The 25,466-nt window shown below is 42.7% G+C and overlaps 1 protein-coding gene across 1 annotated transcript in view; it reads left to right on the plus strand.

The window, feature by feature from the left end:
• Positions 1 to 25,466, plus strand: part of LOC126183427 (protein FAM91A1) — a 182,895-nt gene that overhangs the window by 138,585 nt on the left and 18,844 nt on the right. The window contains exons 11-12 of the mRNA XM_049925401.1: positions 3,585 to 3,657; positions 3,731 to 4,401. Coding sequence (XP_049781358.1) covers positions 3,585 to 3,657; positions 3,731 to 4,401 — 744 coding nt within the window. The remainder of the gene's footprint in view (positions 1 to 3,584; positions 3,658 to 3,730; positions 4,402 to 25,466) is intronic.

Here is a 25,466-nt window from a genome sequence, read left to right on the forward strand (position 1 = left end):
ATTCGTCAGAATCTTCATGGCTGCCCTCTGATTCATCTGAGCTTCCTGCTGCACTTTGGTTTTTATCATAAACAGAATCCGTTGATACACTGTCTACATATTCTCCTTTGCATGTAACTTCTTCATTATTAATGATCAAAGCTAACATCTTTTTGTCTGTGAGACCACGTTTATGAGCCACGGTGCACTACTTCACAGTGTCTGTTTATTATATTTATATAATTGTTTCTTGGTTTTTCAATGGTACACAAATGTCTTATTGATAGTTCTAGTGTTAACCACTATTTTGTATGTTTTAACCTACCTAACTTTTAAATGAAGAGTACCATTCTAAGTTTTACAGATTTGGGAAAGTTTCTGGCCCTTATATTTGTATCTTGCATGTTATTGCCATGCATAAGTGATACAAAGGTGAGGTTTATGGAAGTGCTGTACATCCTCAGGTCATTAGAAGTTGGTAGGGTGCTGGAGAAGATTCGATATTCATGCAGTGAAATTGCTCACCATCTTGAACTCCCTGAGTGCCCTCAAGCTATACAGCACATGGACGTGGAGGATGAACAAATCCCTTCTTTGCATGCAGGTTATGGTAAAAGAGATGTCTTTTTACTTACGTGACTAAGAATGGAAATTCAGGAAAACAAATTAGCAAGTATGGCAACTGTGGAAGAATGTGTGATAAATATGTGACCCAGTGTGCCATCCACTTACATGCTGTCGCCACACTGTAGAGGTACACAGTCATATATCATTGGGGAGAAGTGTGGCTAAGAGTGATGAACAGTAAGCTACATTTGGTAATGCTAACTACTGAGCCATGGTATATCTGCAGAAGGCCAGTCAGGTGGAATGAAGGCTTTCTTACACATCTATGAGCAGGACAGTTTGTTGACTCATGGTTTCCTGCTCTGCAAGAGGACCCACCCTAAATTTTTATGAATTAAATTTTAGTGTGTTGAATTTGTTGTTAAAAATAAACATTTGTGCCAGGGCAGGACTCACGCCCAGATCCCTGCCTATTGTGAGCAGTTGCCAAAAATAATTAGGCCATCTGAGGGTTCCTCCTAGGCTGACCCATAACTTCATTCTCACTTACATTTTCCTCATACTTTTTCATGAACAAACAACAGGAGTTTCTCCTTATTAGGTGTAGAATGACCAAAGCAAAGAATATGACAGAGGACCAAGGCTTACCCTGCCATAGAGATAAACATCAACTGAAATAAAATGAATGGAATCATTGGAGATGAATACTGTGAAGCACAACTACTTTAAATTGCCTAGGAGAATTCTGTTTTCAAATTCTGAACCTGAATTGATTATGTTATTTTCATTTCTGTGTGTGTAATAACATGAAATTGCATAAATGAAATATAGTCTGAAATTCTGAACCTTAATTTAATGTTTTCATTTTTATGTCATTCCTTTGGTAGTGCTGTTAATAAAGATAAGACCTATTACCTGGTAAGCCAAACTGAAGACCTGGCCAAGGTGGCAGCACTGTCTTGTTTATGCTAATGAGGAGGACAGTAACAATGTATGCATCAAATCCCTACAAGTGGGACACCTCCATGCACTATATGTCAGTGCCCTGTATAGTGCAATAAACATAAATCAACACTTTTGTGTCGCAGTACTCCTTGGAAACTATTATTTTGCCGACATTTATTCACAAAATAACAGGTATAAATCTATGTTTCACCTAAATAAACCACTGACCACTTAAATTCTTATGCCTCATATTTTCATAAATATCTAATGTATAAGGGGCAGTCAAATGAAAACCAAACACCAGCCGCAACATGACCATGGAATGGTTCTGTTCAAAAGTAATCACTGCACACATTGAGACATTTATGCCAATGGGAGGTGAGACAATCAGTTCCTGTTAGAATGCAGTCAGCTGCTGACGGATCCACAACTGCACCCACTCTTGCACTTCCTCATCCAATTGAAATTGACATCTACGCATCTTTCTTCAGGTTTCCAAAAGTGTGAAACTCAAATGGTGAAAGATCTGGGCTGTATGGGGGATGTTGCTGTATTTTCCAACCAAATTGCAAAGTGTCCAATCAGCAGTGTGGGGGCTAGCATTATCGTGCAACATGATGCTGCTTCTGATCATAGAGTTCCTCAAGCATTGAAGCCCAGTCAATGCACAGTGCTGTGAAGACACTTCGCAGGAAATGTGACTTGCCATAACGTCAGAATGCCCAGGAATGTTGTCAGATGGAATCATCCTGTTGCATGATAATGCATGTGCCCACTGTGCCAATTGGATGAAGGCTATGCTTCGGCAGTTTGGTTGGGTAACACTGCAACATCCTCCATACAGCCAGGATCTTTCTCTGTGTGATGTTCACATCTTTGGCGACCTGAAGAAAGACATACAGGTCGTCTGTTTCAACTAGACAAGGAAGGGCAAGAGGGGGTACAATTGTCTATCAGCAGCCCACTGCATTCAGTGAAACAGGATTTGATCATCTCATCTCCCAGTAAGATTAAATGTCTTAATGCATGAGGTAATTACTTTTGAAAAGAACCAACCCATGGTCCCATTGTAGCAGATGTTCAGTTTTTATTTGACTGCTCCTCATAGTTTACCTTTTTGAAACTAGGTATTCTTGTTCCTAAATGATGGCACATTTTACAAACAGATTTCATAAACAGAACACTTCTTCTCATGAGAGGAGAATGTGAGTTGGGGATGGGGATTGAACAACAAATTGATTGTTGATGAAGCTTATGGTACTATCTCATAATAAAGCCATTCACACTGATGGACATTTGTGCAGGAGATATCATCCTCGGTAATCAAATGAGATCAGTTTACCTACCGCTCATTAAAATAGCACCCATATTAAAAATGGTGAGACAGGATATATGGTGAGAGTATTGGTATATTGTAAGTAGTAGATTCAGTACTAGTCAAATGATAATTTTGTTGGTATTGAAATGGGTTTGAGTATATGACAAAAATAAGGGAGAACATCGCTGAGCGTAAGTTGGATACTGGTTTATGGCTGCAAAATTAATATTTATTGAAAATTAAATGCCACTGTTTCAAAGTATACTGTTACACTATTTTGCACAATGTGGTCATTTTAATGGACAATAAATAAATTCATGTCATTGAAGCAAAGGTCACCTTCTTAAGAATGTACTAAGAAAGGTCTGTGATAAATTGCAAAATCATAACCAGCTGCACTGGGATTTGCCCAGATAGCATATATTCCAAAGCCCAGGTCAGCAACATACTGATGGCAATCAGTTGAAGTGGAGAACAGCAAAGAAGGTGGCTGAGCCAGTGTGACTTCGTCTCATGTGCAGACATGGGCCAGAGGGTTTGCCCTTAGCAGAAAACTGTGGCTCCATAGGTTTTAGCATACCCTTACAATTGAAAGTGTGTATACAGGACAGCAGATGATCTTTGTAACTGAAAAATGAGTTTAAAAAATTCTTTGAGAACTGTTATATTCACTGTATAAGTATGTACAAAGTGTAAATATAAAAAGGAAAGAAAAGAGAGATTATTGTTTATTTTCCTTAGTTCTCTGTAAGTTTCTTTTTCATTTATTTTTCAGGCTTATGGTATTAGCCGAGTAGCAGAAACATTCTTGGTACCATTTCCGATGTCTTCAAAACCACTAGCTATTGGTAAGAATTTTGAGAATTGTGCTGTTGTTAGTGTTAACTGTCTTCATATATTATTGACTTTTTCTTTTTACAGGTGGCAGTTTTCAGAATGTGTGCACCACTGATGTTGATTGGAATTCCCATCCTGCTGTAAGGAAACTGTCTGACGTTATTGATCTGAAGTGCAGCTGTGGCTTTATAACTATGGTTGATACAGAGAACAGTATAGATGGTCATAGTAACAAAATTAATTTTTATAGGCACACTCCAGAAGAATCTAAGTGCATTTCGCCTATCTCCAGTTCAGGATCTAATGTTGAGAGCTTTGTAGAAGCTTGGGTGAAAACAGGATCCCCAGATGACACATTTGAAGAGCCCACTAGTGTAGATTTATTACCTAGCAATGGCTTCACAAATGGTGAATGTGCTTCTGTCTTAAAAAAAGAAATAGATAGCATATATCCTGAAAAATTAAATATTAAATCAAAGTCTGTTGATAATGAAATTAGGAATGACAGTAGCCTCTTGTCCTCAGAAAATGATAGTAGTGAAAAGAGAGATCTTGAGAATATATCTACAGATATAAATCGATGGACTCTTTTGGAGTGTAGTTTTGGAATTCCACTGTTTAACCAGGAAATAAACAGAGAAATTTGCAAGAATATCCTCCATTACAAACTGTATCAAGAAGATAGTCTGCGTCAACTTACTCATTCCAGTCGTAAATTGTGCCTCAACTTGTTGGACTTCATAGCTAAATTTCAGGTATGAATAATAAAAATAACTCTGTGAACTACCATCATAGCACATTAGTGTGTAATTTTTCGGTGTGTTACTGTGAACAGTATCTGTGGCCTTTACTCCATTCAATCCATTAAGCCATAATAACTGTTAAGTTTATGGTTCATACCGCCGGCCGGTGTGGCCATGCGGTTCTAGGTGCTTCAGTCTGGAACCGCGTGATCGCTAGGGTCGCAGGTTCGAATCCTTCCTCGGGCATGGATGTGTGTGATGTCCTTAGGTTAGTTAGGTTTAAGTAGTTCTAACTTCTAGGGGACTGATGACCACAGATGTTAAGTCCCATAGTGCTCAGAGCCATTTGAACCATTTATGGTTCATACCCTCAACCTGGTTGGTTTGTGGAATTCTGAGAAATAATTCTCAGAAATGCGTAGATAAGTAACAGTGTTCCTCTGTTTGCTGCCACCTTTGCAATTAAATTTCTGCCAATTTTAGCATTATTTCTGTGATGTTGAACCAGTTAAGAATGCAGTATGTGGAGACCGATCATTCCTTATTTTTTCATGTTAATATCTACTTTAAAAACAGTTACAGTGATACATAAACAGAAATTGCACTGTCTCCAACCCATTTATAATATTTGGTTTCAGTTGTTGGTGTCATACTCTAGCATGCGTATTCTTGCCTTTAATGAGTGGCACACTTGGAATCCTACAAGTATTTGTTTTATTTATTGATGAATGATAAGCTTCATGTCCTTTCTAAAAACATGATTTCCTACATGTGAGATTGCCTTTAGCACACCTTATTAACGCTCTTTTCATTCCGAATGAAGCCAAATAACTGTTGTTGTTTTTCTGTTTAATTTAGTTATCTGCATTTTCTGTAGATCATATTTGTAATAACTTGCTGTAATGTGGAAAGCGGCAGCATTTTAACAACTAGACTACATTTTATCAGTAAAAATATGGCTACATGCTGACAATTTGTGTAACTGAGTTTATAGTTCAGTCATCATCTACAATAAAATATAATGAAAGTAAGACTAAGGTTCAGTTAACAAACACTTATGAACACACTTCAGAACTCGTAGGTTTCTCTGTAATGAGACTGATAGAAAAATAATTGTGTACTATAAAGGAAGGAAGTGAAGAATAGTGTGTTTTTACTTGGAACCCGTCCCCCATATTATTGGTCAAACTCTTATGTTACTCTTTTTGTAGCTAATCATAAACTTCTACCAGAGTTCATAAGTACACAGGAAGGAATACAATCACTGTAGCAGTTTCCAGTAATGATGTTAAGATAAATTTGGCTATTGGCTTCGATATATATTTACCGAATCTCTGAAAAGATTGTGATTAGTGAATTATATTTTCCATTGATTATTAGAACAGTTTCTATTAAACAGTTGTGAAACAAATCAGTGTACAGTCTTTGTATATATTATTTGTTTGTGCATATGGTTGAATGCTGGCCATATACAGAATACTAAATTACACAGTGACTTAAAGGTTATAAAAAGGAACTTGTTAGTCTGTGACATTTTCAGGCACTGCAGACAGAAATAATACAAGAGCATTCTGAAAAGTAATACCTCCAAATTATTTGTGTGGAAACTCTTAAAGCTTTTTAAGTAAAACAAAAGTTATTAACATTCTAGATAAGTGTGTAAAGTAGGATTGGTGCAAATATCACAGCGCTCTTGTGTGATCTGGCATTGTCTTACTGAAGGAAAGGGTGCTCCATGTGTGGATGAACCCTTCAAATTCGAAACTTGATTATACTACACTGTTTCCCGTGCATTGAGAAAGTTATATGACACACCATCATGTTAAAGGCGACAATTCAGGTCTCTCTTACGGCAGAGGGCTGTAAATAAGTAGACATGAAGAATAAAGATGTAGATTGCTCATTATGTCTGTTTTATTTAAAAAGGTTTAAAAGTTTTCCCACACAAAAATCAGAGGCATTACTTTTCAGCATGCCCTCGTATACCATTGTTCTGGGAAACTGCTAAAAGTTGTGATTGAGGGAATGCACAGATAGTTCTGAGCAGTCAATAGTGTCAGATTTCAGACAGTGAACAATAAGCTGCAAACAAACACCATAGCACAGTGAATGTTATATTGGTGAGGTCTGACCTTCTTAAGATCAGTCAAAAAAAAAAAAAATTGCAAAATACAGCAGTGTCAAATATATGTGGTATATAATGGATGTCTTCATGGGACACACAGGAGTACAATGCTCTGTTTGCACTGGAATATTTGTAGGTAACTATAACCAGCTGACACACCCATATCATATGCTGTATGTGCTTCTTTCGTTGTTGCTGGAGATCAGCATTGCTTGATAGCTCAAGTATGTCTTATTCAAGTAATACACTCCTGGAAATGGAAAAAAGAACACATTGACACCGGTGTGTCAGACCCACCATACTTGCTCCAGACACTGCGAGAGGGCTGTACAAGCAATGATCACACGCACGGCACAGCGGACACACCAGGAACCGCGGTGTTGGCCGTCGAATGGCACTAGCTGCGCAGCATTTGTGCACCGCCTCCGTCAGTGTCAGCCAGTTTGCCGTGGCATATGGAGCTCCATCGCAGTCTTTAACACTGGTAGCATGCCGCGACAGCGTGGACGTGAACCGTATGTGCAGTTGACGGACTTTGAGCGAGGGCGTATAGTGGGCATGCGGGAGGCCGGGTGGACGTACCACCGAATTGCTCAACACGTGGGGCGTGAGGTCTCCACAGTACATCGATGTTGTCGCCAGTGGTCGGTGGAAGGTGCACGTGCCTGTCGACCTGGGACCGGACCGCAGCGACGCACGGATGCACGCCAAGACCGTAGGATCCTACGCAGTGCCGTAGAGGACCGCACCGCCACTTCCCAGCAAATTAGGGACACTGTTGCTCCTGGGGTATCGGCGAGGACCATTCGCAACCATCTCCATGAAGCTGGGTACGGTCCCGCACACCGTTAGGCCGTCTTCCGCTCACGCCCCAACATCGTGCAGCCCGCCTCCAGTGGTGTCGCGACAGGCGTGAATGGAGGGACGAATGGAGACGTGTCGTCTGCAGCGATGAGAGTCGCTTCTGCCTTGGTGCCAATGATGGTCGTATGCGTGTTTGGCGCCGTGCAGGTGAGCGCCACAATCAGGACTGCATACGACCGAGGCACACAGGGCCAACACCCGGCATCATGGTGTGGGGAGCGATCTCCTACACTGGCCGTACACCACTGGTGATCGTCGAGCACTGAATAGTGCACGGTACATCCAAACCGTCATCGAACCCATCGTTCTACCATTCCTAGACCGGCAAGGGGAACTTGCTGTTCCAACAGGACAATGCATGTCCGCATGTATCCCGTGCCACCCAACGTGCTCTAGAAGGTGTAAGTCAACTACCCTGGCCAGCAAGATCTCCAGATCTGTCCCCCATTGAGCATGTTTGGGACTGGATGAAGCGTCGTCTCACGCGGTCTGCACGTCCAGCACGAACGCTGGTCCAACTGAGGTGCCAGGTGGAAATGGCATGGCAAGCCGTTCCACAGGACTACATCCAGCATCTCTACGATCGTCTCCATGGGAGAATAGCAGCCTGCATTGCTGCGAAAGGTGGATATACACTGTACTAGTGCCGACATTGTGCATGCTCTGTTGCCTGTGTCTATGTGCCTGTGGTTCTGTCAGTGTGATCATGTGATGTATCTGACCCCAGGAATGTGTCAATAAAGTTTCCCCTTCCTGGGACAATGAATTCACGGTGTTCTTATTTCAATTTCCAGGAGTGTATATTGATGCTCAAGTTAGATGGGCTGTGGATTCCTGGACTGTGCTGGACATGGATACAAAGGCACAAATAAAAATTTTCTCCTTGATTTATTAATCAACACAGCCCAATAATAGCTCTGTTCATCCATGGTTTCACGAAGAAAGGAAGAGAGTGGTGCTGAGATCAACACCAATGGGTTCAGTGGTATGTCTTGTTTGGAGCCAGAAAGGTTATGTTGTCATGATTTTGCACCTGTTGCCCTGATATCTGACAAGTGCAACTGGAGCCAGCCTGCAGGAGAATGGAGATTAGGAAATAGGAAGTGTTTAGCTCTCATGTGTTTCTCAATCTCCTGCCATGTAACCTGCACGAGGTATTGTGAGCAGAGGTCTAGTAGACCAAGATGGGAAGGGGGGGGGGGGGGGGGGGGGGGTAGGCGAAGGTGGGATTAGGCGATGGTAAATGCGTCAAAGTTTCCCCCCTATAGCATCCCCTCCCATCTCCATTTGTCAATGACTGTCCCTGCTTTTCCATGAACCTTTGTGGGGACAGAAGTCATAGTGACAATGTGGTGTAGTTGGAGCTCATTACTCCTACACCAGTAGTCAGGCTGAGTCATTGTGATTGCTATGGCCCCTTGTGGCACGTGTGAAGGGAGCATTGACTGTTGTCATGGCAACACTGGCAATTACTGGTATTGGCCATATGTATTTCCATATTCAGATCTGTGAAAAGAATATATGCCAAGGTTACATGCTTAGAGGCATACAAAAATGCAGGGGTGCAAAAATTACATACCCATAAAACTGGGCAGTGGTTTTTACGTCATACAATGCTTAAATCACACTGTCACTTTGGGACTATACAATATGCTGTAAAGTGATAACTCTCATAAAATTTTGCTCATATGGATGGATACAATCCAAAGTCAAAATATAATAAAGACTAATCTAACAAGTTAAATTTAAATAAAACATTCCATGAGAGAGTTGAGGCATTGCAAAGGCATGCCTGGGGTACTGTCATAATGTCTGTACAACATGGGAGTACAAATGGCACGAACAATACAGCTACATGCCACATCTTGCCTCTTTGTGGTATCATGTCATGTTTACTGTGTCAGAGTAACTGATGACTGGATTTGGAGTGTAATGGAAATTAGTGCTGAGAGGTACCACCAGATGGCAGTCTGCACTGCACGATGAAAATTACAACCAATGTTAGAGGGTCACACTTTTGTTTAACATTGAAATTAACAGAAGGAATTTATCATCACAGTAGTATACACTAAGTAATCACAACGGCAAAGTTTACACAAATTGTATGTAAAGGAGATACAGCTTGCCGTAAAGTGTCATAGATAGCTGCATACACCAGATAAATTGGAAACTTTTGTGATGTAATGATGACATGTTACATACATAAACAAAATTATGCTATACAGTCAACATTTACAGAAGCATGAAATAGAATTTGACCTTATTAGTTGGTTTTGCTGCAAGCGGAGGACAATTAACAATTATATTATATAAAACTGTAAAATGAGTCTCTACACAATGTAGGATAGAAATATAAAATACACTTAATGTATAAAACTTTTATTAATAAAAAACAGTATAAAATTATATATAAATATACCTTTTATTTTTTAAATTTTCGTCCTTAGCTCAACGTGTCATCACTGTATGAGTAAAATTATAGTTGATTTATAACCATTAGACACCATGCTGATAATACATAGTAGGACTGTTTATGAGGTTTCTTTCCATATTTTACTCTTATTGTATTGACTACCACTTCCCTCAGACAAATGTGTGACTAAGATCATTCTATAGACTGAATTTGTCTGTGACAAGCACATCCCTGTGTTCTACATCTACATACATACTACACAAGCCACTGTATGAGGTATGGAGGGTAGCTCGTACCACTACTGGTTGTTTCTTTTCCTGTTCCAGTCACAGATTGAGTGAGGGGAAAATTGACTGTCTATATGCCTCTGTACGAGCCATAAGTTCTCTTATCAAACAATGGAAAATCCGGGATGGAATGTAACAATATTATGAGAAGGAAAGTTGTTACTCACCATATATCAGAGATGCTGAGACACAGGTAGGCACAACAAAAAGACTCTCACAATTATAGCTTTCGACCACCATTAATGCCATCAACAACAACAACAACAACAACAACACACACACACACACACACACACACACACACACACACACACACAAAACTGCAGTCTCAGGCAACTGACCACGATTGCCTGAGACTGCAGTCGTGTGTGTGTGTGTGGGGGGGGGGGGGGGGGGGACGTGTGTGTATGTCAGTCTTTTGTTGATGAAGGCCTTAACGGTCGAAAGCTATAATTATGAGATTCTTTTTGTTGTGCCTATCTACGACTCAGCGTCTCCGGTATGTGGTGAGTAGCAACTTTCCTTCTCCTAATTTCTCTTATGTTATCCTTTGCAGTCCTTACATCAAATGTACATTGGCAGCAATAGATTGTTTCTGCAATCAGCTGCAAATGCTGCTTTTTAAATATACTCAATAGTGGTTCATGAAACGACATCGTCTTCCATCCAGGGATTCCCATCTGAGTTCGTGAGGCATATCTGTAATACTCACATGCTGATGGAACCTACCAGTAACAAACGTAGCAGCTTGCTTCTGAATTGTTTTGATGTTTACCTTTAATCTGACATGGTAGGGATCCCAAACACTCGAGCAATACTCAAGATTGGGTTACACTAGGTTCTATATGAGGTCTCTGTTATAACCTTTAATGTACTAATAAACGGCGTGGATACACAAACGTAGAAACAATAGTGGGTTTCATGCTACCAACTCCGTAGCTGTCACTCAACTCCCGTGCCGTGACATGCGGCCGGCGCCGTTCATAGCCAGGTGGCGCTCCCGCGCTCAGCCGAGCTGCGGAGCGCCTCTATCGCCATGTTTGCGTACTGACGTAGCGGCACTTTTAAATCTCGTGGCACTGTCACAACACTTTTCCCCCCTTGAAAAAAAAAAAAAGACACTCACTGCCTTGGAGACACGGACAGCGCGGAGACATCCATGGCCTCTTGGGAGACCCCGAGAAGATCCCGCGGAGAAACACGAGAATATGGTCGAAAATGTCCAGGACGGAAGCTTGTGCGTGGAACGCGCCTCCTGGACGAGATGATGGGTGAAAACTCCGGAGCAGCATCCATAGGTGTCGTGGACCTGGGGGTGTGCTCCAGCGAGATGGGTCCCGGAGAAGGCGGCGTCGCGACTGGGACCGCTTCCGGCGTACTCGGAAGCGGCAGCGACGGCAGCTGCAGCGACACGCACGGGAGACCGGCAGCAGCGACAGGACTGGCTTCTCGGGCTGGTGGAGGCGAAAGAAGGGGCGGTGGCACCGGCGTGGCCACCACTCGTGGGCGCATCTGGTCGTAATGACGAACAACCGTGCCGTCGTCCGTACGTATTTCACAAAGCCGGCGGCCGCGAAGAGCCTTGACCACCCCTGGAATCCATTTAGGGCGAGATCCATACCCTCGTGCCCACACGTCGGCGCCTACCGAGTATTTTCCCGCACTGGGGGACACAGGACTAGGCCTGTCAGGGTGAAGCAGGTGCAGTAGAGTGCGCGGTTGGCGGCCATGCAAGAGTTCAGCGGGGCTGCGATCACCCAGAGGCGTGAAGCGATAAGAACTCAGAAATTGCAACAGAGTGTCATCGGTAGAAAAATCAGTAAGGAATTTTTTCATCTGGCTTTTGAAAGTGCGGACAAGGCGCTCGACCTCCCCATTCGATTGGGGATGGAAAGGCGGTGCTGTAACATGATGAATCCCTTGTCCAGTACAAAAATCACGGAAGGCCTGCGAAGAGAACTGAGGGCCATTGTCCGTGACGATCGTGGAGGGAAGACCTTCGAGCGCAAAAATTTTGGACAAAGCCAGCGTCGTCGCCGCAGTGGTGGGCGACGGACATCGAACCACAAGCGGAAACTTCGAGAAGGCATCAATCAACAGGAGCCAATAAGTGCCGAGGAAGGGGCCGGCAAAGTCAGCGTGCACCTGTTCCCATGGCTGCGCCGGATCAGGCCACGGAGAGGGCATTGCACGGGGTGCAGCCAGTTGTTGAGCACACTGACCACACGCAGCGACCATATGGGAGATGTCCGAATCGATACCGGGCCAATAAACATGCCGGCGGGCCAGGGACTTAGTCCGAGAGATCCCCCAATGGCCCTCATGCAATAGTTTGAGAACATCTTTGCGAAGAGAAGCTGGCACCACGACCCGTGGAGATGCGCCATCCGTGGCCAAAAGAACAACACCCTCACGAACAGACAGACGAAGGCGCAAGGCATGGTAGTTGTGAAGGGGATCCGATGCCCGGCCCTTGGTCCTGTCCGGCCAACCCTGTTGAACAAAACCGATCACCCGACGCAGGACCGGGTCCCGCGCAGTAGCCGACGCGACCTGCGAACCTGTAAGCGGAAAACCTTCAACCGCACGACGTTCTTCCTCATCAATGTGGCAACAGAGCAGCTCATCTCGATCGAAAACCGGGTCGGGGCCCATCGGCAAACGCGACAACGCGTCAGCGTTGGCGTGCTGGGCCGTGGGGCGATAGTGAATCTCATAGTGAAAACGAGACAAGTATAAGGCCCAACGTTGCAGGCGGTGAGCCGCCTTATCCGGAAGCGACGCCAAAGGGCTGAACAGAGAGACCAGCGGCTTGTGGTCGGTGATGAGGTGAAACTTAGAACCATACAAAAAAACGCTGAACTTTTTTAACGCATAAATGATAGCGAGCGCCTCCTTTTCGATTTGAGAGTAACGCCGTTGGGCATCGTTGAGGGTCTTTGAAGCATAGGCGATGGGTCGTTCCGACCCATCCTCATACCGATGGGCGAGAACAGCCCCTAGGCCATACTGTGACGCGTCAGTCGCCAGAACCAAGTGCTGACCCGGACGGAAGGTGGCAAGACAAGGCGCCGACTGCAAATGAGCCTTCAGGCGAACAAAAGCCTGCTCACACTCGTCGGACCAACAGAAAGGAACGTTTTTGCGTAACAGCTGATGCAGAGGATGAGCCACCGCCGCCGCGGATGGAATGAATTTGTGATAATAAGCAATCTTGCCTAGAAACGCCTGAAGTTCTTTGACCGTAGACGGCCGGGGGAGAGCGGTGATGGCCGCAACGTGCTGACGTAGAGGATGTATACCTTCACGGGACAGGTGGAAACCAAGATACACAATGGAGGGTTGGAAGAACTGTGACTTGTCCAGATTGCACTTCAACCCAGCCGAATGCAGAACCTGAAATAATGAACGCAAATTGCGAAGGTGCTCCTCAGTGGAAGCCCCCGTGACAACAATGTCATCCAGGTAGTTGATGCAGCCAGGAACGGAAGCCGTGAGCTGTTCCAAAAACTGCTGAAAAATGGCCGGCGCGCTAGCGACACCAAATGGTAACCGCTGGTACTGATACAACCCACAAGGAGTGTTGATGACGAGAAATTCCTTGGAAGACGCATCCAACGGCAACTGATGGTACGCCTCCGATAAGTCAAGTTTGGAAAAGAACTGGCCCCCAGCGAGCTTGGTAAATAACTCCTCAGGACAGGGAAGAGGATAAGTGTCAATGAGGCTCTGAGCGTTGACAGTGGCTTTAAAATCGCCACACAATCGCAGACTCCCGTTGGGTTTAGAAACCACTACGATGGGCGATGCCCATTCGCTGGAGGTAACAGGAATGAGAATCCCTGAAGCTGTTAACCTGTCTATCTCAGCCTTGACAGGTGCACGCAGCGCCATCGGAATAGGGCGTGCCCGGAAAAACTTAGGGCGAGCTGTAGGTTTAAGAGTAATGTGGGCTTCAAAATCCTTGGCACGACCCAGACCAGCAGAGAACACGGACGAGAATTCAGAACACAATCCATCCAGCTGTTGATACGGAATATCCTCAGATATGAGGTGCACATCATCATCAATGGAGAACCCAAACAACTGGAAAGCATCATAACCGAACAGATTTTCAGTGCCCGCATGATCCACCACATAAAATGTGAGGGGCCGAACAACAGACTTGTAAGCAGTGGAAGCATCAAACTGGCCAACGATAGGAATTTTCTGTTTATTATAAGTTCTCAGATTTCGCGTAACTGGAGACAAGGGAGGGGAGCCCAACTCCAAATACGTGCGAGAATTAATGAGAGTTACTGCAGAGCCAGTGTCCACTTGCATGCGAATGTCTTTATCCAGAACACGAACAGTAACAAACAACTTATTTGTTTGAGAAAGCACACAGTTAACATCCATGTCCGATGCCTCGTCATCGGCGACAGGAACGTGAGGGGACTGACACACAGAAGCAATGTGGCCTTTTTTCCTACATGAATTACACATGGCCCAACGTTTTGGGCACGCGGCCCTGTCATGCTGTACGAAACAACGTGGACAAGAAGGAAGGGCGGAACGAACCTGTTTCTGTGGTTGCTGTTTTCGCTGCGAGCGTTGCGGCCCAACGCGACGTTGTTTACGCGAGTGAACCGCCGCCACATCATCGTCCTCCTGGGAAACAGGCAAATTGTCCGTGTCGAAAGTTGACTGTACAGCGCCCACATCACACCACGCGTCTATTTGCGCGCCAGCAGCGTGAGACACTTCAAAGGATTGGGCGATGCTTAGAACTTCCGACAACGACGGGTTTGGCAGTTGTAGGGCACGTTGCCGAACTTCTTTATCGGGAGCAAGCCGTAGAATAGCATCCCTAACCATGGAATCAGCATAAGACTCATGATGAGTGTCCGTGACAAACTGACATTTCCTACTCAGACCGTGTAGTTCTGCCGCCCAAGCCCGGTAAGATTGATGGGGCTGTTTACGACACCGGTAGAACGCCACGCGGGCGGCAACGACGTGGGTGTTTTTTCGGTAATAGTTAGACAATAAGTCACACATTTCTTGGAAGGACAGAGAGGCAGGTTCCCGCAGAGGGGCTAACTGAGATAGCAGCTGATAGATCCGTGGGGAAATCCAAGATAGAAATAACGACTTACACATCGGGGCGTCGACAACGCCGAAAGCCAAGAAGTGTTGCCGCAAACGCTTCTCATAATCCTCCCAGTCCTCAGCGGCCTCGTCGTAAGGAGGGAACGGAGGCGGAGAAGAGGACGACAGACGATGAGTAAGCGACGTCGACAACGCCTGAATAGCAGCCGTCAGCTGTGTTTGTTGTTCAATGAGTGCTTGCATAAGCTGTTCCATGTCTGCCCAGACACGAACGCGCAATACTCCAACGCTGGAAAAAAAATATCCGACCTCGTCGCCAAAAAGTGTTATAACCTTTAATGTACTAATAAACGGCGTGGATACACAAACGTAGAAACAATAGTGGGTTTCATGCTACCAACTCCGTAGCTGTCACTCAACTCCCGTGCCGTGACATGCGGCCGGCGCCGTTCATAGCCAGGTGGCGCTCCCGCGCTCAGCCGAGCTGCGGAGCGCCTCTATCGCCATGTTTGCGTACTGACGTAGCGGCACTTTTAAATCTCGTGGCACTGTCACAACAGTCTCCTTTATAAATGAACATCACTTTTTTTAAAATTCTCCCAATAAACCTAAGTCAGCCATGCATTTTCCCTACTAGTGCCCTTATGTGCTTGTTTCATTTCAAATCGCATTGCAGTGTTATGCCTACATATTTGATTGATGTGACTGTGCCAAGTAACAGGCTACAAATGCTATATTTGAACGTAACGGGGTTGTTTCTCCTATCCATCTGCATTAACTTACTTTTTTTTTGTGTTTAGGTCAAGCTACAATTCATCATATCAGCTAAAAAGTTTGTCCAAGTCCAGTTGTATCCTCCTACAACCACACCATCTTAATGTCTCTGATTACGCAATAATGGGTTCATCTCTACATTGTTATGAACAAGAAACACATTGGCAGATATGTAGTACATAAATCAAATGTGCTTGAGCCTCCAGTAGTAATGTTTTCAGAAAAATGCAACATATGACGCAGCTGTTAGCTCTGCAAACAATTGTGTTGGATATATTGTTGACTTTTGTAATTTATGCAAGACCACGCACTGCTCTTCTTTTGAAACAGCTACTCTAGGTCAAACATGTACTGACCAACAAATTTTTTGTGTCATAGAACTGTTACCAAAGCCTTTAAATGACATGTTGTTGCACTCGCAACTCTGCTGAAACTACTGTCTTTGTCATACAGCATCTGAAATTTTGTCTGCGCAAAACAAAGTCCAGATGGCATCTTTATGATACATTGTTGTTAACTTCTCATAGATACTACAAGCTTCTCGCAACAAAAGTAGAAGCATCACTGAGACATTATAGCTTTAACACAAAACTTTTCATTCTTTCGAATGGAGTGACTTTCAAACCTGGGAGTACTCCTTTCCCACAAAGATAATAGCATGATTCTGGTTTATGAGGAATGCATGCCAAGCATTTACAGTGATTACTAAATTTTTGTCTCCTTGTTACTATTTTTACCTTAATGGGCAGTAGTGACTGGTTGTACACATTGGTGAACCATTGTATGTTGGCCCACTTTTGGTAAGCAGTATAGGAGTGATTTTGGGTGGCGTGCATTCGACAAGTCCCTGGTAGAGTTTGCTGTTGAGTACACTACCGGATTCAGTGGCTGACTCTCCTCTTATCCTTATGGAAATCATGTAATACCTTCCTGTTTCCCATTAGTGTGAAGTTTTTAGAGTTGCACAGATGATATAAAGAACTCATCTTTTCGTCTTTTCTTTTATACACAGTTTGAAATGTGTGTTGTATGTTATTTCTCACTTCTGTTGCATTCTCGTTTTACTGAACCACGCTTTTGCATTTCACATCAAATAATAAATAAATTCTTTTTTTGCTCATATATCTTCTGTCCCTTATTATTTTCTATTTCCTTGGAGATCATAAATCGTATAAGTTACAGTGATGGTAGCTTTGTATTTTGCTTCAGTTTTGATAAGTCACCTTATCACTGTTCTGTTTGTAGTAATGAGCACAGTACATAACTCTGTGAGCTGAAGGTTCTGTGTCCAGTGTAAGAGGTTCTTAAAAAGTTATCATCTAAAATTTTTCTAATGTGTTCAGTTCCTTCCATTACACCAATTTTTCACTTAGTTTGTCTCTAGACTATATTCCAGCTTGATTGTATTATCTGCTCTTGTTTTGTAGTCTCATATCCCTCCCATCATTCCCCTTTATGAAGTTAGGAGATGTCTCCTTGTCCAGACAATGACTGGAGTAATCTTCTTCAGATGTTCAATTTGAGAAAACTGTGGTAGTTGCAAAAAGATGAGTGATTGATATTCAGTTATCTGTGGATTATTTTTACCTGAACAAAGTGAAAAGTCTTCAGTGGTGACAGGTGAAAGATAGATACATCAAAGCATAGTTACCTGCCTCAGATAAAGTGATTCTTTCCTTTGTTTACTTGATTTGTTAGCATCACTTTTTACATTTTTCCACTGTATTGAAATTATAAACACTGATTCGAGAGTTTCATAGAAAGTTAGAGTAATGTAGTAGCTCTGCAATAAGTCCCAAGGAACTACATATTGCTGACAAGCTGCTGTGTCGTCCTCTATTGAGATGCCATTGGACTTCGATACTCAGAGATGTGTCTTGAACAAATGTTCCTCTGTAGCTTGCAAATATTGAAAATACATCATTTACATAAACTGCACAATACATCAATATACATAAATTTAAATGACATATTTCCAATAGGAGATGTCTTCAGCATTGTTATGGCTATTGATTTCAACGTTTGAACTGATGCTGCTGCTTCGAGTAGTTTTCAATTGTCCTCATAAAGCTTACATGTACTGTAATTTTATGCTCATGCAATTTTTTAAAAAAAAAAAACCTTGTGTACTCAGTGAGTGCTTGAAAAAAAAGGGGGGAATTGTTGTGCTGCTGTGACTGATATTGATTTAGAGTTTGTATTTTGTCATTGCACTCCAACTTGTGTGTATTGTAATATCATACTGTAACACAACAAACAGTTAATATCATCCAAATGGCTTACAAAAGAAACTTGAACAGGCGACTAATATGTACAGACTGTACAGACACCTATATTTGTGTAATTTTTTTTGATAACAGTACGACTATTGGTGACAAATTTGTATGCTGCCACATGTTAGTTAACAGTTTGGGAGTGGTAGTTATTGGGAACTGTAAACTGTAGTTTAAGTAGGGAAAATGCAGTGAGACAGGAGGAGGGGTACCTAGTGAGGTCCTCACATTGATATGTTGAACATATGTAAAAGACAGGAAGATTGCAGAACAAGAGGCAAAGATTTCCACCCCTCAGACAGAGATTGAGCCAACAAAAAATGAAATAAAGAGGGGGAGGGGGGGGGGATGTGACATAGGTAACAATAAAGGGGCAAAAAGGCAATAGTTTAGATAATTTTGGATGGGGTTCACATTGATTCTGTGCCAGTTGTTGCTGTTGGAGGATGGGATATATAAGACTTGGGACACACCTTAACAGGAGGACGAACACAGATTATCTGGACCAGTAACTGAAAACGTTGGTTGAGGGGAGGGGGGATGGGGAGAAGGGAGGGTGTGAAGAGGAAGGTACTGTCATCAATGGTAAAATATCTGTGAGAGGTAAGCCTTTTTTAGGTTAAATAACTCATTCAGACAGATTACTCTAACCCTCAAGCAGGTGCGCGTATCTATAAAGTGTGCGAACCACAAAGAACATTTTCTTGTACCATTCCATTGTTGTTTTACGATTCTGAATCCATACCTATTCCCTCATTACTGCTTCACATAACACAGTGATAATCTGTGCTATCGTACATCCAAGTGAATAGAAGTAACATAAAATAAACAGCATGCTAGGTGAGAAAAAATTTACGATCTGTGCTAGAAAATTAGCCAGATTATGAACTAGCAGCAAAATCCCATAATGAGGCTGTTATGTACAAGATAATAACGGAGTAAGTGTTTGGCTGGGATCTGATGTAACTGGGTTAGAGTGGGTTATTATTGTAGGTTAGTACTACCACGCAGGAACAGAGTGATGTTACGAAAGTTTTTTTGTTGTGGTGTAATTAAACAATGCTTCAGCTCATATAATGTAAGTGTATTATATATTTCTCATTTTAAATTAAGATTAAACTGTGATTTTACTCATACATGGTTACTTGAGTAACGTGTACAAAATTCACTTCCATGTGCTCAAGGGTTAAGAGAGATCCAGTTAAATGAATTATCACACACAAAATTATGCTTATGTGCTTAACCTTACCATGATGCAACAAAATGTTAAAGGACTCAAAAATAAAGTTGTTGAACTTCTTACCTTTTTGTTTACACAATCTAGAATGACAAAAGGAAGTTGATATACTACATGTGTTTGAGCATTGTGTAAATACAAGAATCCATATGTTAAAAATAGAGAACTAGTAATTAGCAGCCCATTTCTGTAGGGAAAATATGGAGAAAGAAGGAATGTGAAAAATAAAATCAAGTTCAAATCTATTGATAACAATAGCTGCTGCAGAGATCAACAATTGGAAACCTGTGCTTGCAAATTGCTGCTACTGGAAAAGTCATCTATAATTGACACAGTATACAGATCCCCACTGGAAAACTTGTAAATATTCTTAAAAAATTGAATAATTATTATGCCACTTAGCAAACAAAAGGGAGTCTATAGAGAATTGAATATTAATTTTCTGTAAGATTCATGGAAATGTTACTTTAACGATTATAACATGAATTCTGCTGTTAAATGTTCCCACCAGAATTAAACAGGACATTAGTGCACTAATAGAAAACACTTTTGCGGGTGAATATTTAATCAGTTATAAGAATGTTTATCCAGTTGTGAATGGACTCTCTGACTATGATAATGTAGCTTGTTATCGTTGTCTTCAGTCCAGACTGGTGTAGGCAGCTCGCCCTCTTGGTATATCCTCTGCAAGCCTCTTATCTCTGCATAACTATTGGATCCTACATCAATTTGAACCTGCTTGCTGTATTCAAGTCTTGGTCTCTAGAATTATATACCCAGCACATTTCCCTCCATTACCAAATTCACAACTACTTCCTCGCACTTACAATATATTGGATGTTAACAAATTCCTCTTTTTCGGAAATGCTTTTCTTGTTGTAGGTAGCCTGCATTTTATATCCAGTCTAGTTTGGCTATCATCAGCTATTTTGCTGCACAAATTGAAAAACTCAGTTACTACTTTTAGTGTATCGTTTCCTGATCTTGTTCCTTCAGCCTAATTTACTTTTATTTAGATTCATGTTACAACCTCTATGCAGGACACTATCCATTCTGCTCAACTGCTCTTGCAGGCCCCTTGCCTTCTCCAACAAAATTGCAATGTTATCAGTAAACCTCAGATTATTTTACTGCTTTCCTCTGAACTTTAATTCGCTTTCCAAATTTCTCCTTGGTTTCATTTACTACTTGCTCAGTATACAGATTGAATAACATTTAGGGTAAGCAGTGTACTTGTCTCACTCCCTTCTCAATTACTGCTTCTATTTGATGTCATACTTTTATAACTGCAGTCTGATTTATGTACAAGTGTAGAGAACCTTTATCTCCCTGTATTTTATCCCTTCTATCTTCAGAATTTCAGAGAGTGTATTATAGCCAACATTGTCAAAAGTTTTCTCTAAATCTGCAAATGCTATAAATGTAGCTTTGCCTTTCTTCAACCTATGTTCTAAGATAAGTCTTAGGATCAGTGTTGACTCGTGTTTTTACATTTTTCTACACTCCTGGAAATGGAAAAAAGAACACATTGACACCGGTGTGTCAGACCCACCATACTTGCTCCGGACACTGCGAGAGGGCTGTACAAGCAATGATCACACGCACGGCACAGCGGACACACCAGGAACCGCGGTGTTGGCCGTCGAATGGCGCTAGCTGCGCAGCATTTGTGCACCGCCGCCGTCAGTGTCAGCCAGTTTGCCGTGGCATACGGAGCTCCATCGCAGTCTTTAACACTGGTAGCATGCCGCGACAGCGTGGACGTGAACCGTATGTGCAGTTGACGGACTTTGAGCGAGGGCGTATAGTGGGCATGCGGGAGGCCGGGTGGACGTACCGCCGAATTGCTCAACACGTGGGGCGTGAGGTCTCCACAGTACATCGATGTTGTCGCCAGTGGTCTGCGGAAGGTGCACGTGCCCGTCGACCTGGGACCGGACCGCAGCGACGCACGGATGCACGCCAAGACCGTAGGATCCTACGCAGTGCCGTAGGGGACCGCACCGCCACTTCCCAGCAAATTAGGGACACTGTTGCTCCTGGGGTGTCGGCGAGGACCATTCGCAACCGTCTCCATGAAGCTGGGCTACGGTCCCGCACACCGTTAGGCCGTCTTCCGCTCACGCCCCAACATCGTGCAGCCCGCCTCCAGTTGTGTCGCGACAGGCGTGAATGGAGGGACGAATGGAGACGTGTCGTCTTCAGCGATGAGAGTCGCTTCTGCCTTGGTGCCAATGATGGTCGTATGCGTGTTTGGCGCCGTGCAGGTGAGCGCCACAATCAGGACTGCATACGACCGAGGCACACAGGGCCAACACCCGGCATCATGGTGTGGGGAGCGATCTCCTACACTGGCCGTACACCACTGGTGATCGTCGAGGGGACACTGAATAGTGCACGGTACATCCAAACCGTCATCGAACCCATCGTTCTACCATTCCTAGACCGGCAAGGGAACTTGCTGTTCCAACAGGACAATGCACGTCCGCATGTATCCCGTGCCACCCAACGTGCTCTAGAAGGTGTAAGTCAACTACCCTGGCCAGCAAGATCTCCGGATCTGTCCCCCATTGAGCATGTTTGGGACTGGATGAAACGTCGTCTCACGCGGTCTGCACGTCCAGCACGAACGCTGGTCCAACTGAGGCGCCAGGTGGAAATGGCATGGCAAGCCGTTCCACAGGACTACATCCAGCATCTCTACGATCGTCTCCATGGGAGAATAGCAGCCTGCATTGCTGCGAAAGGTGGATATACACTGTACTAGTGCCGACATTGTGCATGCTCTGTTGCCTGTGTCTATGTGCCTGTGGTTCTGTCAGTGTGATCATGTGATGTATCTGACCCCAGGAATGTGTCAATAAAGTTTCCCCTTCCTGGGACAATGAATTCACGGTGTTCTTATTTCAATTTCCAGGAGTGTAGAACTCAGACTGGCCTTTCCCAAGGTCAGCTCCTACCAGTTTTTCCATTCTACTGTAAATAATTCATATAAGTATTTTGCAACAATAACTTATTATAGTTCAGTAATGTTCACTCCTGTCAATACATGCTTTATGTGGAACTGGAATTATTGCATTGATGAACAATTAACCATACTAAATAACATATTTGATTAGAATGTAGTGGTATTGTGGGAAAACAGTAAGAGTAATTAATGAACAGATAGCAAAAAGTTTCAAGACAGCCCTACAGGAAGCTGACAGGAGGGATGCAATTTCTGTGATAGGTGTCAATACCAGATATAAAGTGAGTATAGATGAGTTTCAGTCAGTTTTTACCAGGTGATTTTCCGAGGAAACAGTAAGGCTTTGGCACTAATAAGACCTCAAAAATGCCCTGGATTTCAAAAGGAATCTGGATATCTTGTGCATGGAAAGGGAAATTTTTAGAACAGAGAGGTAGGGCTTATTAAATGTTGCAAGAACATGATTAAAAAATTTAAAAACTGGTTTATAATGTCTGAAATCAGTAATTTATCTAAAATAAAATCTGCAGAGGCTACAGTTAAAACAGAAGTTGGGAAATCTGGTAAAAAATGTGACAACCTCGTTGTTAAAGAAAACAACCAAACAATAAATTATAGCAGTCAGATGGCCAACTACTTTAATTACCACTTGATTGAAGTTGCCCAGAAGATCGACATAGACAGTTCATGGACTAAAGCAATAGAATACATGCAAGAAGTAATGCTTTATACTAATCACAATAACTCCATGCTATTCCAAAGAAATGAAGAATATAATTATATAATTAACTCCTTCAAAAACTAAGAACACTGACAGAGGAAGGAAAGTACTAAATCCTATTCTTTACATTTATGTAATGTATTCAGTTTTTATATATGGTGTTAGAAAAAGGTACGGCCAAACTTTCAGGAAACATTCCTCACACACAAATAAAGAAAATATGTTACATGGACATGTGTCCGGAAACGCTTACTTTCCATGTTAGAGCTCATTTTATTACTTCTCTTCAAATCACATTAATCATGGAATGGAAACACACAGCAACAGAACGTACCAGCGTGACTTCAAACACATTGTTACAGGAAATGTTCAAAAGGTCCTCCGTTAGTGAGGATGCATGCATCCACCCTCCGTCGCATGGAATCCCTGATGCGCTGATGCAGCCCTGGAGAATGGCGTATTGAATCACAGCCGTCCACAATACGAGCACGAAGAGTGTCTACATTTGGTACCGGGGTTGCGTAGACAAGAGCTTTCAAATGCCACCATAAATGAAAGTCAAGAGGGTTGAGGTCAGGAGAGCATGGAGGCCATGGAATTGGCCCGCCTCTACCAATCCATCGGTCACCGAATCTGTTGTTGAGAAGTGTACGAACACTTTGACTGAAATGTGCAGGAGCTCCTTCGTGCATGAACCACATGTTGTGTTGTACTTGTAAAGGCACATGTTCTAGCAGCACAGGTAGAGTATCCCATATGAAATCATGATAACGTGCTCCATTGAGCGTAGGTGGACGAAACTAAAATGAGCTCTAACATGGAAATTAAGCGTTTCCGGACACATGTCTACATAACATCTTTTCTTTATTTGTGTGTGAGTAATGTTTCCTGAAAGTTTGGCTGTACCTTTTTGTAACACCCTATATATATATATATATATATATATATATACCTCCATCTCAGAGGTGCTGGGAAAGGTTATTTACACATGAATCTCACTCAAAATAGATACTCAGTTTGACTTTCAAAAGAGTCTCCTCCATAGAACACATTATTTTTCAATTCACAGATCCAATTATACAAGATTTAAATGATAAAATATTGCCAACTAATATTTTCTGTGGCTTCTCAAAAGAATTTTATTATGTAGTTCACAGTATTCTCCTAAAGAAGCTCAAATATTATACTATTGGAGATGTTGCTAGTAACTGGTTTTCATTGTATCCAACTGAAAGGATGTAGAGTGTTGTATTAAGAAACTCAGGAAGTGTAAAGAATGAACCATCATCTTCAGAATGGGGAAAAATCACTAGAAGTGTACCACATGGATTGATCTTGGGTCGTATGGCTCGTCTATCATATTTAAGAATCAGAAATAATTCACTTTGCTGACAGTGCAAGTACTATAATCGAGCCTAATTGAGTAACTTCAGCATTTGACAATGTAAATAATATTTTCTTGTAAAGTAACAACTGGCTCACTGCAAATGGACTGTAACTGAATTTGGATTTTCAATACATGCAATTAAGTGCTGCGCAAGACCTGATCACATCATTGAAAATAATTGACAAGGGTAAATTAATAAGTGAAAAAAATTTTTATAAATTCTTGGGCATTTAGAACATGCAGTGCAACTCTCATATTATGGATCTAAAACACACAAATCCTGGATTACAAATTTTGGAGATGAAAATGTAAAATAATTGACTTGAAAATTTCATTCACTGAGGTACTATGACATCATATTCTGGGATAGCTGGTCATTAAGATACAAAATTGTTTGGGGCACAGAAGTGTGTAATAAGAGTTGTATGTGGTGTTCACCCTAGAACCTTCCGTGCACTGCTCTTTAAACAGTTGAGCATGCTGACATTATGAAGTTTAAAACTTCCTGGCAGATTAAAACTATGTGCCCGACCGAGACTCGAACTCGGGACCTTTGCATTTCGCGGGCAAGTGCTCTACCATCTGAGCTACCGAAACACGACTCACGCCTGGTACTCACAGCTTTATTTCTGCCAGTATCTCGTCTCCTACCTTCCAAACTTTACAGAAGCTCTCCTGCGAACCTGGTTCTGCAAGGTTCGCAGGAGAGCTTCTGTAAAGTTTGGAAGGTAGGAGACGAGATACTGGCAGAAATAAAGCTGTAAGTACCGGGTGTGAGTCGTGCTCTGGTAGCTCAGATGGTAGAGCACTTGCCCGCAAAAGGCAAAGGTCCCGAGTTTGAGTCTCGGTCGGACACACAGTTTTAATCTGCCAGGAAGTTTCATATCGGCGTACACTCCGCTGCAGAGTGAAAATCTCATTCTGGATCATGAAGTTT

This window comes from Schistocerca cancellata, chromosome 4 (assembly GCF_023864275.1).
Source record: "Schistocerca cancellata isolate TAMUIC-IGC-003103 chromosome 4, iqSchCanc2.1, whole genome shotgun sequence".
NCBI classification, from domain to species: Eukaryota; Metazoa; Arthropoda; class Insecta; order Orthoptera; family Acrididae; genus Schistocerca; species Schistocerca cancellata.